This window comes from Grampus griseus (genome assembly GCF_964374135.1).
Source record: "Grampus griseus genome assembly, chromosome: 6".
Lineage (NCBI taxonomy): Eukaryota > Metazoa > Chordata > Mammalia > Artiodactyla > Delphinidae > Grampus > Grampus griseus.
The window spans coordinates 66,113,809-66,132,202 of NC_139000.1; the positions used below are offsets into that span (position 1 = coordinate 66,113,809).

Consider the following 18,394-nt stretch of genomic DNA (forward strand, 5'->3'; position numbering starts at 1 on the left):
GATGCTAACGCTGCCGGTCTGGGGAGCACATTTCAAGTACTATGGGATTAGATGCTTGAGGAAGATGTATGGGGGAAAAGTAACAAAGTCAGCCTTAGAGGGAGTCCTGACAGGGTGGGGGCTTGGCATCATGTGCAGATAAACCTTAAATCCTATTATCCTGAAGGGGCTCTCAACAATCCTGTCCTTCCCCCACGCTGTAGCAAATGAGTCTTGTAGTATTTTATTGGTTACAGGTTCTTGTCCCATCTTCATTCTGAATTTGGATTTTTTTATTTTTTTTCTTGTACATCTGGGTTTGGGCTTGAATGTCTACCTATTGGTCCATCTTGAGCTTCCCTGAGCGATGAGATTTGAGATCTGATGGAAAGTTAACTTCGGGATCTATGTCTCACCTGCCCCAGGAAGCCTTTTCACCATGACTCTGCCCTTCCTTGGGCTCATGACACGTTTTTCATATTACCTGTTAGGTGCTTAATCTTACATTCACCAGTGGATCAGTTTTCATATGGTGGTCACCCAGTGAGCTTCTTGTTCATTGGTGGGGCCTCATATCACGTTTAGCTAGGCTTAGGAAACTAGGCCATCCTTGTTCCTTAGAAACACTTTAAATTTCTTCTGTCTTACTAAATTTCCCAAAACTTCTCTACCCATTCACTCATGCATTCATTCATGAAATGCCCTACGGAGCACCTCCTTTATTCCTTATGGAAATGTGTAGAATAATGGGGGAAAGGAGGAGACAGATATAAAAAAATCACATGAATACATGCGAAATTACAGCTGTGCCAGGTACATCAAAGGACAACAGTACTTAATTCTAGTACTGGTGAGATTTGGCCCTGCTGCGGAGGTCAGGGAAGCCTTTGAATTGATATCTGAGGGACACGCTGGGAATTAGCCAGTTGTAAAGCAGAAAACAACTATTCCAGGCAGGGAGAAGGGTGCCTGCAAAGGCCTGGTCAGAGGAGGGAGTGCACAGGGACTGATCTTTGAGCGTGGAGAGGAAGGGCTCAAGCGACATGAGCCATGGTGGATGCCCAAAGCTGGAGAAGTGGGGGACAGCCCAGTTGGTGTAAGGCCTCTAATGCCATGTGTTCACAGTCTGAGCAGGTATGGGCCATTGGGCATCTCCCTTGACTCCATCGATTACTCTCCTGCCTCACTGTTCCTGGCTTCATTCCTCCACACGTCTTAGCACTATTCTGTCTCAGGAAAGAGGCAGTCCTCGACATTTACCAGCTGACCTCTCCCTTTGGCCTTTCTTCCCTTTCCTCCTGCATCCTCCAGTGACTGGGCTCAGGGAGCCTTTATTTCTCCACTGTGACTCTCATCTGCATTTAAACTGGCTCCTTTCCTTTATTAGTTAACTTGTCCAGATCACCCCAGCGTAAGGGAAAAAAACGCTTCCCTCTCTGTTATATGTGTCATTGGTCTTATGCTTGCAGGCTGAAATGGGCTTTCCTTCCTCCCGTCCTACACCTTCAAAATTAAGGACATCTTGGGGCTTCCCTGGTGGCGCAGAGGTTGGGAGTCCGCCTGCCGACGCAGAGGATGCGGGTTCATGCCCTGGTCCGGGAAGATCCCACATGCCGCGGAGCGGCTGGGCCCGTGAGCCATGGCCGCTGAGCCTGCACGTCCAGAGCCTGTGCTCCACAACGGGAGAGGCCAAAACAGTGAGAGGCCCGCGTACCGCAAAAAAAAAAAAAAAAAAATTAAGGACATCTTAAGAATTTCTGTCAAAAATTCTCCCCATTCAATTAAACTCTATTCACAGGAAGCTAAAAACTTTTCACTACCTTTGTTCTAAGGAACTCCCTACTCAGCAAATTTCCTGAGACTGGACCTTGAGAGAAAACTGGTATTCTTGAGAGGGTGATGTATTCATGTTAACTTAAATGTTTGAAAGGCTGTTTTAAAATATTGCTTTATATTTGATTCTTTGTCACTGAAGAAAGCTTTATATGTGTGGGCCAGAGAAAATACAAGCTGTGCACATTAAATAAAATCATCAATAACTTTTTAAAGGACAAAAAATTAGTCCCCCCAAATCAAAGATAAATCACTTATGTATAAATTATCTATTAAAAACATAAAGTAGGGACTTCCCAGGTGGCGCAGTGGTTAAAAATCTGCCTGCCAATGTAGGGGACACAATTTCGAGCCCTGGTCCGGGAAGATCCCATATGCCGTGGAGCAACTAAGCCCGTGAGCCACAACTACTGAGCCTGCACTCTAGAGCCTGTGAGCCACAACTACTGAGCCCACGTGTCACAACTACTGAAGCCCGCTCTAGGCCCATGCTCCGCAACAAGAGAAGCCACGGCAGTGAGAAGCCCGTGCACCCCAACAGAGTAGCCCCCGCTCGCCGCAACTAGAGAAAGCCCACGAGCAGCAACGAAGACCCAACGCAACCAAAAATAAATAAATAAATTTATTTTAAAAATTTAAAAATAAAAACATAAAGTAGAATATATTATTTTTTTAGTATATAAAGCTGATGTTGATAGAAAGAATACTGGTAGGTTGTACTCTGGGTTCTTAGTATTGTGGACAGGTTTTTGCTGAACTAAAGTATCTCTTTTTTCTCACCTGGACTTTTCTGTAATCAAGAGAATGCAGCCTTGAGATGACAGGGTGGAATGCATACTGTACTAAGGAATAACTTTTCTCTGCATGGCTAACTGACTACTAAAATAGCAATAGAACTTGGCCTCTTTGACACCATACTTTATCAGGCTGACTAGGCAGAGCTTATGTTCAGGGTTAAGGACATGCCTTCAGAATCTCTAATGATAATATCCATCCAGGAATAGAATAAACAAGCCAATGGTAATAATGCCCTAACCATTTACACTTAATTAAGGTTCCTCTCATTCCAGGAGTGGGCACTGCTGTCTCTGAGTCCAGTTGCTTAGCATTTAGTTACCAGCATTCAGCTGCCAATTCCAGGGGCTTGAGAGATTCAGACCCTGGCAGCCTGACACATACTAATCAAATAAACAAAAGATCTGATTTGTAAATCAGAATGTCAATGTCTTAGAGGGAGAATTGCCACTTGCTAAAGGACTATATTCCTTGTTACTCAATCTGTCCACCCTTGTCTGAGAAGGAAGCTAATGCAGTGCTTAGCAGGGGACCATAGTTGTGTAAATTGCTGTATTTGTGTTGCTAGATCCGAACTAGAAAAGGAACTGATATTGCAGGGGTTGGATGGGAGAGGGGATATATCATTTGGAATTTGTTGATTGCAAATAACAGAAAGCAATATTGGTTGACTGAATAAAGGGGAATTTATGGGAGAGTCATTGAGGATTCTCAAAATTACAGGAACCTGGAGATTCAGGCTTGGATACAGCAAGGGAGCAGCAATTAAGACCACTGAACAGTCTGTCTGCTCAGCTGGAGAGAAGCAAGCTAGTTCCCGTCTTTCTGGACCTCTGCTGGATTTAGCTTTAAAAATTTCATCAAGCTTTTAAAATTGCAATTAGACCATATCTAGTGTTTATATTATCTACTAAGAGTTGTAAAAGTAAAGACCCTTCACTCAAAGAGTTAAGAATCCAATACTACATATCAATACGTAAAACACATTAGACCAAGTTCATGGCAGAGGTGCCAAATCAGGGCTTTGTGGTTTGACAAATGAAGCAAGAATATGGGCTTAGAAGGATGGGGAAAGACTTCACAAGAAAGACACTGGAGATGGGCACTGGAGATGGCATGATTTTGCTAGGGAAGTTGGGAGCATTTCAATCTGAGATGTAAGTAACAAATACAGACCCAGATGTAAGAGCCTAATGTGAATCACATACTTGGTTAAGTTCCCTCCTCCTCCTCCTGTGATTGGGTTTACAGGGTTTACTAAATGAAGAGAAAGGTTTTGCAGGGAGAGGCCCCTGTGCTTTGGAGGGAGGAGGGCTGTGTGGGAGAGAAGGAAAGGTTGGAGGGGAGAGCAAGACCCACACATTTCACCTCCAGCAGATCAAAGTGTGCTTCTCTCAGTGTATCTGATGGAGGGTGGGTGGTAGGTGACAAACCTGGAAGCAAGGAAATGAAGGTGGTCTTTCCTTGATTTCCCCTCTCTAGGAAAGGGCTCATTAGCCCTGTTGATACTGGGTGGGCGTCCAATGCTAGTGGCAGCATCCACAGGTACAAATGCTTATGTTAAGTGCCATCTACCCCAGAACAACCATCTGGGTCCTGCACAGTCCGTGCTTTAATACAAGGCTATCGGGTGAAGGCTGTTGAACATCAGACCCAATGTGGTAAGAATACAGCATCAGTGACAGTGATAAACAGTTCACTCATTCATTCATTCATTCCAGTCTATACTTATTAACACTGTCTGGAGTCTCTGCCCAAACTTGAGGCTAGAGGCTGAAGTAGAAAAAGTAATGATAAGTCACTTCCTTTTCCTACTTCTGTGTTCTCTTCTGTCAAACAAGAAACTGGAGTTTAAGGCCTTTGCTTTGCTGTGTCTCCTGTGCTTCATGAGCTCACACATAAAGGCGGGAGCAGTTTGCCCTGGCGTGGGCCAGAGGAAAGGCGTCAGGGGCTGAAGGGCAAAGGATAAGAGGTGCTGCTTGTCTTCTGCCTCCTTGGAATGAGGTACCCTCTGAAAGGTGCTAGGGATGTACCAGCTCTGTGCAAACTAGAGGTCTGGTATTTGCCAGAAGCTTTGGCATAATGCAAGGAGAAATAGTGCATGAATGATGTGATGGAATTATTGCTGACCATGAATTTCCTGCCCAATTAGTGAGATGAGGTTGTGCGGGGTTTCGTTTAATTGGAACTTTCCTGAGCAGATCTAGGTTTATTTACCATTTTACATGATCTCAGGAGATGAGAGGGCAGCATGTTGAATTACAATAACCTTTCATTAAACAAAGTTCTTCCTCATGGACCTTTGATTCCCCTTTCCTGCATTGTGTTTCTCCATAGAACCTCTGTCACAGCTTCTTTGCAATCAAAGAGGGTACTTGGGTTTGAATTATTTTGTGTCTGGTGCATTTGTCCCTCTATATTCAAGTCACAATAAATGTCTATAAGAAGAATTTTCTGAATTGCTAGACTGGAAACTCCTTGGGGTTCAATGTCTAGTCTATGTGCATCTTGGTATTTCACCTTACCATGCATCCCCCAAACCTCCTACCAATGCCTGCTAGTAGGAACTCAAGAAATCTCTTTCAAAACATCTTAATTTATAGGTATAAATTGTGGCTTCCATAGAAATACTGGGTTTACATGAAATCCAGAGGATATCTGGGAGAGTTAACCATGGTTTCAAAAAGATTTAAAGTCCTTTCTCCCAAGGTAGTTAGTTCCTTTGAAGAATGAGCATTCTAAGTTGGTGGATGAAGAATAAGGGAAAGAGAGAGACTTGTTTTTGTTACATTTAGGGTTCAGTTAAGTATTCAAAGTTCTGAGGAGACTTTTCAGGGCCCCCTTTCACATCATTCACATTTAGAGGCCAGAGCTCATGCATCCCCATGCCCTTCCACTTTGTAGAGTAATTGCTCTATCTCTTAGCAGCTTCAACCAAGGCCCATCCTTCTCTGAACATGTTCCATCGCTTAGATCAGGAACCAGGTAGGAAAAATTAACTATATAATACGTGTATTATACAAATAATAGGAAAAGATTATACAAATTGGGAGACTAGAGAAAAAACTTCATTCCTAATATCTTTACTCCAGTCCAGGGGTTTTCAAAGTCTGGTCCCAAGACCAGAACATTAGTATCACCTGGGAACTTGCTAGAAATGCACATTCTCGGGCCCCACCCAGTCCTAGTGAATCAGAAACTGGCATGTGGTCCAGCAATTTGTGCTTTAACAAGTCCTTCGAGGGATTCTGATACACACTAAAGTTTGAGAATGGCTGTTCAGGCAAAACTATTATTAGCATTTTATGGCAGTCTTCATGAGTGCGTGAGAGTGTGTGTGTGTGTGTGTGTATGCAGGCTTTACTAAACTGTTAGAGTACAAAAGCAGCCATTGTAACACTAACCCAAAATCTAATCTCTCCAGCCTAGAGCCCCATCTAGCCCTGCAGTGAGTCCAAACTCCTTCAGAGTTTGCTAATATCAAGAATCTGGGAATCATCGTGGTGGACCTTATAGATGTGAATATATGTGCCCTAGGCAAACCACTCCATGGGACCTCAGTAACTTCACTTTACTGGTTTGTTCCTGGGCTCGGATGGATAAGTAGCCCTACTTATCTATCGGCAGGACTTTCACCTTTCCCTGTCTGATGTCCCTGTGAAGCACAGATTGTCCCTTGCCCTGACATTCCTTTGGAATTTCCTATGGAGCCCCAGAGCTAATTGTTCACTGTCTGTAGCTGGTAAGGAAAACACAGGGTAAGAGTTCAGGGTGTGGTCACTGCATGGCGCCACCCTTCCCTCTGACCCTCAGGCCTGGGGGCTTAGTCTGCGCACTGCTTCAGTGAGGCTGCAAAAAGGAGAACACACCTCCCCAAACCTCAGTGAGGCTTTTGTAAGAAAAAAAACAGGCCACTTCATGGACATCTAATGACAAAAAATAAAATACACGTGGGCCATGGCAGGAAATGGAAAATCTCCCCTCATCTTCTGAGAAATGGGAAAGCATTTTCTCTCTTGTGCATTAGTCAGGAGAGACTAGTTTGGCTACAGTAACAACCCCAGACTCAGTGAATTAAAATGACTCAGGTTTATTTCTCACAAATGCTAAATGTCTTTCAACATTAACTGGGGACTTTACCCTGCTTCATCCTCACTCTGGATTCTGTTTGACAGACGACAGCGACCTAAAATACTGCTGGAGAGGGGAAAGGGCTTCGTAGCATCTCATTCCAACAGTTAAATTCTCTGCCAAGAGGTGACAGTCACTTAGCTTCCTAACCCACTGGTTAAAACTTGTCACAGTGCTCCACTTAACCACGAGGGGTTTGGCAGGTGCAACTCTACCATGTATGTGGAAGGTACCTGAACATCAGTAACGACTAGCACACTGGAGATTTGCCCCTTTTGTCTGCTTCCCTTTGCAGCCTCAGTCAGGAGTCCATGTGCTCTTGTTGCTCGACCACTATCTGCTTGATTCTGCCGTTATGAGTTTCAACTCACATTATCAAGAACTACGATTGGTAGATCAGCAGGTGGACAGGATTCCCTTGTATCCGCTGTTCACCCCGTGCCCAAGCAGCCTGGCTGGCAGGGTGGGAGTGGGGCCTGTGGTTCCTCCCAGGCAGCAGGGTTTGTAGAGGTGATGCAAGGCATTCCTAGTACTCCCACTCTGCCATGCTGTCTCCTTCCTCATTCTTGGCAATGTCTCTCATCTTGGCTTCTGTCACTCTGGCTTCTTCTCCTTATAACTTTTGGTCCCCACATGGGGACCAAAAGTTTTTCTCTATGTGCTTCTCAGTCCTAGAAAGACAAGAGGAAGTGACTAATCACCAGAATACAGAAGCCGTCTAGTGCTGCTCTATTAACAATTCATCTAGTTACAGCGGAGTTTCGCTCTAGCCCAGCCATATATACTTCGTTGCATATGTAGTCTTTGTACAATTTTGCGTCATGCATTTTTACATTACATAATGCTTATTTTAGGTTGAAAATCCTAAATCCACTGTCATAAGTGAATGCCAAGTTCATTTCTGGGCTTTTTCATAACTGTACACAGAGGATTAAATGCTATTTACCTGACCAGCTTTATAGTTTAATTTTTTTAATCTTCTTTTTAAGTCATTAAATTGTATCACATCGAAAAAAAAAAACCCCAAACCCTGCATTGGCGGTTTTCCCTAACGTTATGTAGGCTTAAGGGATAGTGAAACCAGGACAGAGAACTGTTTCTGTGCCCAAGCGAGCAAGGAGCAATAACTTATTCATTACCCGAGAGAGAATGCCACTCCTCCTTTCCAGGCTGCAAAGAGGCCAGGCTCAAAGGGCAGGCGGGCTGGTTTAGGCAGCGCCTCTGAGGCTACCTGGAAGCCGAGCAAGTCACCTGAGTCGTGCCGGTGCCTGGGCTGCCAACCTGCAGCCACCGGGCCGCAGTCTGCGGGGGCAGGAGGACACTCCCGGGGCGGGAGGACCCCCTTGGTCCTCTTAAGCAGGCAGCCGACCCACGGGTGCGGCGGCGCCAGGTGCCGGTACCCAGGTAGCGCGTGGCCCGGCACCTGCCTCACCAACCCCGCGCCCGGGGCGGGGCTTCTCGCGTCCCCTTTAAGAGTGCGTATCGCTCGCCCCTGACGTCAGGGTGTCTCTCCGCACGAGCCCGCGTCCCGCGCCTCTCCGCGCCCCCGCGCCCACTGCCCCGGCGGCTGCACGACGAGCTGCGGCTCGGCCAGCGCGCCGCACCGCTCGGTCCTCCCTCCTGGCTCCGCCGCCGCCCGCTCCCCGCACCGCAGCAGTCCCGCGGGTCCTCCTGCGCCATGTCGGTGGCCGGGCTCAAGAAGCAGTTCCACAAAGCCACTCAGGTAAGGCGCGTGACAGGTGCGCCGCGGGGCGGTCCCGGGAGCAGAGGGCGCGCTGGACGCCGGCAGCGGGCAGGGAGCGTGGGGATTACGGCCAGCAGCGAGCCGGGCCCGGCCGCTCCCCGCATTGCTCGCCCAGACCGCCGCGGCGGCGGCCCGGGCATCCCGGGGCTGGGAGCCCGCCTTGCGTCCCGCACCCCCGGCTCAGGGCGGCGCTGCGGGCATCCACGGGTCCCAGGCGTCCAGCCTAGTCGCTCCGAGTGTCGCCCCCGTATCGCCCAGCGCGGGCGCGACAGGGAGGGGGCCCCGGGGCAGCTTCGCCTCGGCGCGCAGGTGCCCGGGCGGCCCGGTGGGAGATTATGTAAAGTCGCCTTTTCCCTGGTGACCTTGCGGTGTCGGTGCGCCCGGCTGTCCCGGGATGTGCTGCCTGGGGAGGTGGCGCGCCCTGGGGGTGGCTGCGGAGATGCCCGCGGTCTGCGCTCTTCCCGTGTGGTCTCCGAATTCCGCCTTCCAAGGCATCCGCAGGCTCCCTAGGAATGGGAGGATGGGGCTTCCTTCTGGGAAGCTCGTGCGTTAACTTTTCCTTGCAGAACTCGGTCGTGAAACTCCTTTGAGGCCAAGGCTCGACCGGCAGTCTGCATGCCTATAAAAATTTCCCATGGGTTTTGCAGCCTTAACATTACCAACTCATCATGTATTTCAAAGTATTATTTTTAGTGAACCTTTTACATCTTGGATGTGCCCATCTTTATGGGGTTAATAAGCTGTGATTATAATAAAACTTCTTTAATTCAGATTTTAATAATTTAAATCTTGCTGGGCTGGGTTGAAGAATTTTACATAGGGAAAAATAAGTGAATACTTATAATGTGACCTATTTCTTATATAATGAGTATGGTTCCTTTTTTTTTTTTTTTTACCCTTCTGAAACAGTTCTAGTTTAAAATAAGAGGTCTTAAGCCAAGGACTTTGTTGACTTCTTTAAATATTTCACCTAATTTAGCCTTAAATATTTTTTTCATAGATTTGCCCATAATTAATGCTGAGCTTTCTCATAATTTCTCAGAGGTAGTGAGGTTTTTCCCAGGCTACCACAATAAGTCCTATTATAAACCACCTCCAGAGAAGGTGAGGTTTATGTTTTACAAAATTTTGGTTAAGTTAGGGTTAGAGATGCAGCATGAAGTTCATCCCGTGTGCCCACGTGCCATCTCTATCACCACAGACCTGCCTTTATAGAATCAGTTATATTTGTCAACTTGGGAAATGGAGAAAAACTAAGACTATTTCGGTAAAAATTCCCATTAATGTATTTTTGCTTTTCACCTTGGATCTTTCTGAGACTTCTCTGCCAGAAGAAATATTTGTAAGTATAAGTGCATTGTTGGTGTAATTTGGAAGGCCTCTAATAACTTCATACTTCACATTCCTTCAGGTTTACAGAAGCAGCATATGTGCTATCCAGAAATTGTCAGGCAGGATTTCTTTGATGTCACTAACCTTTTTTATTTCTGGTACTTGTCACTTCTGTAAAGCCTCACCCCACCCCCAGCACCAAATTGACTAACACCACATCCTTTTTCCACTTTGATTCTGAAGACTTCCTTTGCAAACCCTGGTGTCCTACAAGGCAGTTGGGAACCTTGGCTTTGGAGTGGGAAAGGCTAAGGATTGACCCATCTCTGCTGTCTATGACCTTGAGCAAGTTATTTAACTTTTGAATCTCTCCTTGCTAGAATGAGCATAATAACCATTTCTTAAAATTGATGTAAAGATAAATGAGTTTTTAGAACACACATTTTAAAATGTTCAATAAATGGTATTAACATTAAAATAATTTTTTTAGTATAAAATACTGTCCTTTATATTAGTAATAATGAGACATGAGGAAATTATAGAAGCTGGAATTTCTAGCTTTGCTACCTTAAAAAATTAATCAAGTCACTCCATTTTAGCTAAATTGTGAAGTTACATGCAACTTTGAAGTTCAGAATAAAAACTTGAATTGTGGTATGAAAGAACTTCTCAGAGCCTTGGAGGAGGTCTGCTTGTGATGAGATGAGATTAGTATTTATCACACTAAATCCAGATGCAGAACCACTGTGTCATTTTCATTTTTTTACTGAAAAGCCTTTCATTTTAAAGGGGAAGTGACGCGCAATCCCTTATCCATAACTTAACGTAGCACAATCTTAGAAAGCCCAAGGCAAATGTTATTCTCCCTGTGCATGTGTGGGCATTTTCAAGGGTGTGTAAAGCCAGCGCTAATGTTTGCATGTGACGAAGATATTAGGGGAAATAGCCATGTCCTACTTTTTAAGCCATTTTCCCCCATACAGTTCCATGAACTTGATCTTATCTACAGAGGAAACTTTAGACCTAGAATTACTCCGTTTTGAGAATGGATATGCTAGATTAGGTACACTGTGTTTATAAGTGGAAGGCTCTGCTTCAGGAACATTTCTCTGGTCTCTGTGAAATTCAGTGTTTTGCTTATGTTTGTGAGGGATGGTATTTGTACTAATAAAGCAGTTTATTTTCAGTGTTTACCCACTGATTGGAAATCTCTGAATTAGATGTGTCACCACTGTTCTCTTGGTTTGGAAGTGATTATTTCTGCCTTGTTGCTGACAATTATTTTCAACATCTCTGCTCTTTGGAGGTTAAAAAATGCCTTTGCCAAATAAATTTTATTAAAGGGGAAAATCCTTCAAGCTTGAGAACATGTTAAAATAGCAAAAATTGATCATCTTTTTTACTTGAATATAATTTATTACTTAATTGCTCATAAAGATGTAATTTATCATGCAATTAGAATAAATAAGATACAGTTTTTTAAACTATAAAATAGAGCAAATGAGCATGCATTATTCTACTTTAGTGAGTTTCATGTATATTGAGATTTCATTTTAGCAAGAGTAATGCCATTTTTTTTCATTTGTTGGTTTAAACCAGCAGCAGATTAGGTAAAAATAGCTCTCCGGTTCCAGTTAACAAGCTGTTCTTACAAAATCTATACTTTTAAAAAAACTTTATCAAGCATTTAATATGGACACACCTTGCTGTAGAGTGAAAGGTTCTTCAGAGTATTATTTGTTAGGTCCCTGTATTAGTTTGGTAGAGTTGCAACAAAGTATCACAAACTGAGTGCCTTAAACAACATGAATTTATTGTCTCACACTTCTGGAGACAAGGTGTTGGTAGGGCTATGCTTCCGCTGAAGGTACTAGGCAAGGATCTGTTCCAGGCCTCTTTCGTAGCTTCTCGTGCTTTGTTGGCAATCTTTGGCCTTTCTTGGTTTGTGGACACGTCACCCCGGTATCTGCCTTCATGTTCACATGGTGTTTTCCCTGTCTGTCTATGTCCAAATTTCCCCCTTTTGTACGGACACCAGGACAAGGGCAGATTGGGGGCCCAACATACCTGATGAGTATGACCTCATCTTAAGTAACTATATCTGCGTGACCCCATTTCTAAATAAGGTCACATTCTGAGGTACTGGAGGATAGGACTTTGGCATACGAATTTGGAGGGGGGACTAATCAGCCTATAACAATCCTTATTTTCCTAAAATCATTCACCACAGTGTTCTTCTAAACATTGTGTTCGATTCAATGTAAAGGGACAACTCAGTCTGTAAATAGTAACTTTTTATTGCATAAAATGAGAAATGCTTTCGTCTTTTCAATGAGTTTGGTTAGACTATATACCTATTATAGACTATACCTTCTGATTTTTTTAAAGGGTAAAACATATTTGGTTAGCCTGTGTTAATTATGATATAGTCTGGTATGTAATTATTGTCACACTCAGATTCTTCAACTGGAAACATTTAATTACATTGGGATTTTATGCTTTTCTGTTTTAACTAATTTCTTCATGCTTTCCTCACATTTAAAATGCTGTGTTTTATATAGATGTTTTGCTCTGGAGAATGTTACATGAATCTGTTTATGCATTTGTTGATTCGGTGAGACTTAAAACTGGTTGAGGTATTTAATTAAATATATAATTAGTTATGACTCTGAGTGAGGTTCTCAGTTCCTTAATTGCCTGCTCTAAGCAGTAAAATCTCTGCTGCCTTCACAATCTTGAGTATGACTTACCTCTATCCCTGCAGGTTCTTAGCCTGGGGTCCATAATAGACTGCAGAGGGCCTATTTATTTGTTAAAATTATGCCACATTTTATATGTGCAGTTTTCTGTGGGAGAGTGTCCTTAGCCTATCACCAGATTTTTAAAGGAATTCCTAATCCCTACCTCTCTTCTCAACAAAGTAAAAATACATTATAAGAAGTTGATCATGTCATCAGGAGAGAATGAGGTGGTCCTTATAATAGTGATCACTCCCTCCATTCTTTTTATTTATTTATTTATTTATTTTGGTACGCGGGCCTCTCACTGTTGTGGCCTCTCCCGTTGCGGAGCACAGGCTCTGGACGCGCAGGCTCAGCGGCCACAGTTCACGGGCCCAGCCGCTCCGCGGTATGTGGGATCTTCCCGGACCGGGGCACGAACCTGTGTCCCCTGCATTGGCAGGGGGACTCTCAACCACTGCGCCACCAGGGAAGCCCGACTCCCTCCATTCTTTACTGGGCTTTACAATGTCTGCTCAGAATGCAGCCTTCTCTGAATGAATTTTAGGGGCAATCAAATATAAAAAAAAAAAAGTTTCCAAAGGTGTCAGAATTGAATGGGATGTTTGTGATAATTTATATAATAACCTTCTGATACACTTGGCAAATGGACCTGTGGGTGTTTAAACTGAAAGTGGTGACTGAGAATCATTTCCCTTGCGACTGAGATTCTTCTTGATTGAAGTTTTTTTCGTGGACACGGTTATATTTTTGCAAGGGCTCTCCCCTCACAGTGATTCTTTAATGCTTTAAATTGAGTTTATATGAATTTTGGTGCCAGTCTACTTGGAACATTTAAAGTACCTCCCAGATTAATTGGAAATACCCTTGAAAATGGCAAGGCTTGGTTGGGGAAAATGGTGACTGTTTTGGGAAGAAATGTCATTGTGGAAGGAGGGCTTAACATTGGGATGCTTAAGCTGGCAGAGCAGATTCCACTCTGCTGAGCCTGGCTGCATAAGGGCGTCAGGAGCCCTGGGCTTTCTTTACAGTGGGTGGTTTGAGGAGGTGAGCAAGAAGGGTAAGGCCACAGGTAAGTAAATAATGAGAATTGTGTGAGTTGAAGAAGAGCTCCAGGGTTTAAAGTGGTGGGGCTTTCCTAGGGATGAGCGGTCCTTCACAAGTTAAGGCCGGATGGGCAAGATTCTGGGGGTTAGGAAATTAAAGGATTTCCTTGGCTTTCCTTTTTCCCCCTTTCTGTTCTTTTAATCCTTTGTACCCTTGTTTGTGTTCTTTTATGTGATGACCCGTCGGGTGTGGCCACAAGTGGGGAACACAGAGGTTTAGGAAAACAAAGTTTATTATACTCACAGGTCCTAGAGAGACAGAGTCACTGCACACTGAGAGAGGTCACAGGGAAGGAGGGCCAGGAAAGTGGGCTCAACCAAGCAGGTGGGAGCCAAGAGAGAGGACGAAGACCCGTGGACAAGCCACCTTTATGGAAGGTCAGGGTGGAGTATGCAAGAAAAGGGATGAGGGAATTTCCTTTGTGCATGAGAATGTTACTAGGTCACGGTCAGGGGCAGGCAGAAAAACAAACCTTGTGGTGTGGCCCACCTTATCACACAGGTGCACTTAGTCAGCTGGGTGGGGTACTCACAGCTTGAGTGTGTGGGGATGTTGAGGGAGCAGGAAACAAAATAGGAAGTTTTAAAAACTTTACAGTACAGCCTTTCTCTCTCTCGCACTCTTTTTCTTGGTTTAGATTTTCTTTATTTCCCTGACCAGTTTGGAGCCAAAATGTTTGAGTGATTTATATGGTCTATAATGGATAATAAAGACTAAGAAGAGAGCTGTGTATAGCTGTACCTATTAAAATGTCATGTTGTGAGACCCTGTCAAGTATTCTTGCAGACTATCAACGAAATATTTTCAAATGGTATTGAAACTTCAGCTGAGTCTGATGCTTTGGGAAATTACTACTTATGAAGATTTTACATTTAGTACAACTTCTACATTCAGAATATGATGTTCTCCTTGCTTTGCTCTCACCTTTCTCCTCTAGCCCTGGGTCAAATCATACATGGTATATGACTGTGAAGAAGCTATCTGTCATTCTCTAGAGCCGCTCAGCTCCTAGGAGGTTTGCTCAGATTACTTTCTAGCCTCTTCTGACTTGTGATATCTGAAAGAAACAGAAGTATCTTTCTTATAATTCAAACTGAATTTACAAATAGATCCTAACTGGAGCAGCTTAAGCAGTATCTCAGTATCAAGGTACAGTTCTTGTCAGGCACGTACGGGTAGTTTGCCTTTGCTTTTTAGTGTACAGGAAAGATCACCCACAGTGAACACTCCCACTTGGGAAAAGAAAGAAAGGGAATCATGGCAGTTATGGTCCATAACAGTGATGCCATCTGCTGAGTAAGGTGAAGTCCCCCGCCCCTACAGTAGAGGAAGTTCCTTGGTTTTACCCTGTTTCTGCAATCTGGGAAGAACTCTTTTGTTCTTTCTTTTATTTGGCCAAGTCTAAAGAGAGTGACAAGGAGGGTGGCCTCTGGGAGCTGCAGAGCTTCTTTAGGTGGCTTCCTGTTTATGTAAATTTGGGGGTCACTTTACAGTCACAGGCTTTTAACTACTCATGGCTTATGGCTGATTTGACCCATAACATTTCTTCAGAAACTTAGAAGACTTCTGATATGTTTTATTCTTGTCGTTCCACTTGCCACTTACCACAGTGGAATCTTTTTGTTCCCCACTGGATCCGTTTGACCTTTTTTAGATCTCATTTTCAACCAGGACATTTGGTTTTGTTAATCTGAACTTTGCACGAAGTCCTAATGCTTTGGTTTAACCAAGGGGTCTTAAGGGATCTTTGTTGCGCAAACTTCTTTCCATTCTTATTTCCTGTTATTTGCTTCAGGGATCCAGGATGACTAGGGTTCCGCCATCTTTTTTTTTTTTTTTTTTTTTTGCGGTACGCGGGCCTCTCACTGTTGTGGCCCCTCCCGTTGCGGAGCACAGGCTCCGGACGCGCAGGCTCAGCGGCCATAGCTCACAGGCCCAGGCAGTCCGCGGCATGTGGGATCTTCCCGGACCGGGGCACGAACCCGTGTTCCCTGTATCGGCAGGCGGACTCTCAACCACTGCGCCACCAGGGAAACCCCCGCCATCTTTAACACATGGTTTTCAAGATCGCCAAAGGGAAAGAGTGTGTCGGATCAAGCATGGGCGATTTTCACGGGCCAGACCTGGAAGAGGAATGTGGCCGGCAGGACATTAAGACCTTCAGTGACCCTCCCTCTTGTATGGTCCCCTCCCCTTTGAGTGTGGGTCAGCCTGTCACTATGAAAAGATGTCCCTCCTGAGATTATTACTTTATAAGGCAAAAGGGAGATTATACGATTGGGCTTAATCTAATCACATGAGCCCTTTAAAAGAAGAGCATTTTTTTCTGGCTGGTAGCAGAAAGGGAGGTCAGAGAGGACTGGACATGCTGTTGCTGTTCAAAGATGAAGGGGCCATGTGACAAGGAGCGTACTTAACTCTAGGAGCAGAGAGCAGCTCTTGGATGGCAACCTGCAAGGAAACAGGGACCTTCTAAGGTCCACAGCTTTTAAGAACTGGCTTTTGCCAACCATGTGAATAGAAGAGATTTCTTCCCCGGAGTCAGCAGATAGGAGCCCAGTCTAGGTGACACCCTGTGGCCTCGTGAGACTCAGCAGAGACCCAGGCGAGCTGGCTCAGTCTTATGACCTGTAGAAGTCTGAGCAAACTAAATGGCTGTTGTTTTAAGCTGCTAAGTTTGTGGTAGTGCGACAACAGAAAACTAATAGAAGGAACAATCAGTTACGTTTAGGTTCAGTTTGCTGGAACTTGTAACCATGGAATACCTAAATGCAAGGGAAGAAGGGAGGAGGCTGGGAACTGTGGTCTATCGAGTGTACCCAGAATGTAGAAGTGGGTGTTGGTAAAAATCTAGAAGCCTTTGCCATGCCTTGTGTCTATAACACATTCATTTGTATGGGTGCTTATGTGTGTATATGTATACACACACATATACATACAACGTAAACACGCACACATAAAATTTAAGTCTCATTTGCTGTCAATCTTATTACATAAGGTTCAATATTACATATGCCTCTTTTAATACATGTTATTTTACAGTTTTTTCCCCATGGTTAGTTTGTTTGGTATTTTTCTCTGGTGAAACACAAGTTTCTTTTTGTAGTCCCTGATCAGTTTTAAACAGTGAAGCTGTTAATTACTTTCTGAGCATCCTCTTAGCTTGGTAGGCTGCTAGTGCAGTGACAGCTTCATTAACCTTGGAATGGGGAGAATGTGGAACATTGAACAGTTTTTTGAATTGTTAGTTTCCAACAAGGCTTCAGGGATCTTTACCAGTGAGAGCAGAGTGGTTGACTGTTCATCCCACATCTGTTTCTGTGCTTGTGGAAGGCCACAGGAAGGCCACCACAGGGACAGTGAAATGCCCTTATCTTGTATGGGCACATTAGACAGCTACATGGTAATTTGAAGTTGTTCATTAAGTAGTTGTCGAGGGTTCCAGATGACTGTGGCACACGTTGTGTTGTTTGTGAGTGATGTGTTAGCTTCACGTTCTTTGACATGATTCCTGGATCCAAAACCCTGAGTGGTTTTCTAGGTGTAGCTGGTGGGCAGTGCCAGACCTCTTTTGGAAAGGATGAGGTCTTGCACCCTGAGATGTCCTGTGCGGGCTTGGTGTCATTTGACAGCTTGGCCAGGGAGAGACTAGTCAGACAACGTTCTGTTTCTGAGTGAAGTAACCTAAAGGTGATGTATGCCGTAGGAATTGATTACAGAATGAGTACAGCTTTCACCCTTGTCATTCCCTGCATTTACTGCTCACTGAAGTGACCCTGGAGTGCTTCTTTATGTTGCATGAATGTTGGCCATGTTTATAGTATTCATTAAACTGCTTAAGTGGCTACTTCTGGGCAACAGGGACCTGCAAACCCAAACCCTTGGCCGTGGCTGCCCTCCGTCACGTTTGTAGACTGACTGAGTGAAGTGCTTTCTGGAGATGTTCTCTTCATTACTGTTCCCAAGATTTTACTCATGCAAGTTAATATCTTGTTACCCAGAGATTCTATTCTGCTTCTTAACACTTAGCTTTTCACTTGAGTGCTGTCTCCTATTCCACTTTCTAATTAAGTTTAACAAAATTGTTTTTCATTAAGCTCTTTTCTATCCATCTCATCCACTACTCTCTGTGTGACTTTGGTCCCTTTGAAGCTCACAGATACAGAATCTTTAGATTTTCTACTTTTTTTGCCCGTTACCTTTACCTTAAACCCAATCCAGAATTTCCAAAGAGATACTTATAATGCTCATCACCCACCTCTTTTCTAAATTTTTGGATACAGACGTGGAAAACTCCTTTTTCTTAGCTCCAGCAGAAGCTTGGAAAGCTTATCATTGTTTACAAAATTTAAATTGTTCAGCAAGTATTTTGTGATCATTAAGATGCATCTAATTCATTTTTATAAGCTCTTTCAGCTACTTTCTATGACTCAAGGTATGCACACTGAAATCATTTTGATCCATTTTCACCATAAACCACCTTATGTGAAAGGATGTGTCCTAAACAGAAAGTTTATCATAAAATCTCTATAGCAATGCATTTGTCGAAATTTGATTACTGTTACTCTGCTTTTATGAGGCAATGAGTTATGCTGCTATCATGTGATACGTATTGGCTTGCCTTTTATAACATTTAAATTATTGCTGTCTTACGTCGCTGTGTCTGCTGGTTGCTGCCGTGAGTGATTCAAGTGAATTTCTGTAGGCTCTTTTGATTTCTGTAGGCTCTTTC

The 18,394-nt window shown here is 44.0% G+C and overlaps 1 protein-coding gene across 1 annotated transcript in view; it reads left to right on the forward strand.

Moving 5' to 3' along the window:
- Window positions 1–8,280: 8,280 nt before the first annotated feature.
- The window catches only part of SH3GL2 (SH3 domain containing GRB2 like 2, endophilin A1), a gene marked incomplete at its 3' end in the record, with an annotated part of 198,406 nt that continues 188,292 nt past the window's right edge, over window positions 8,281–18,394 (forward strand). The window contains exon 1 of the mRNA XM_082656529.1: window positions 8,281–8,461. Within this exon, the coding sequence (XP_082512655.1) occupies window positions 8,417–8,461 (45 nt within the window). The 5' untranslated portion in view covers window positions 8,281–8,416. The remainder of the gene's footprint in view (window positions 8,462–18,394) is intronic.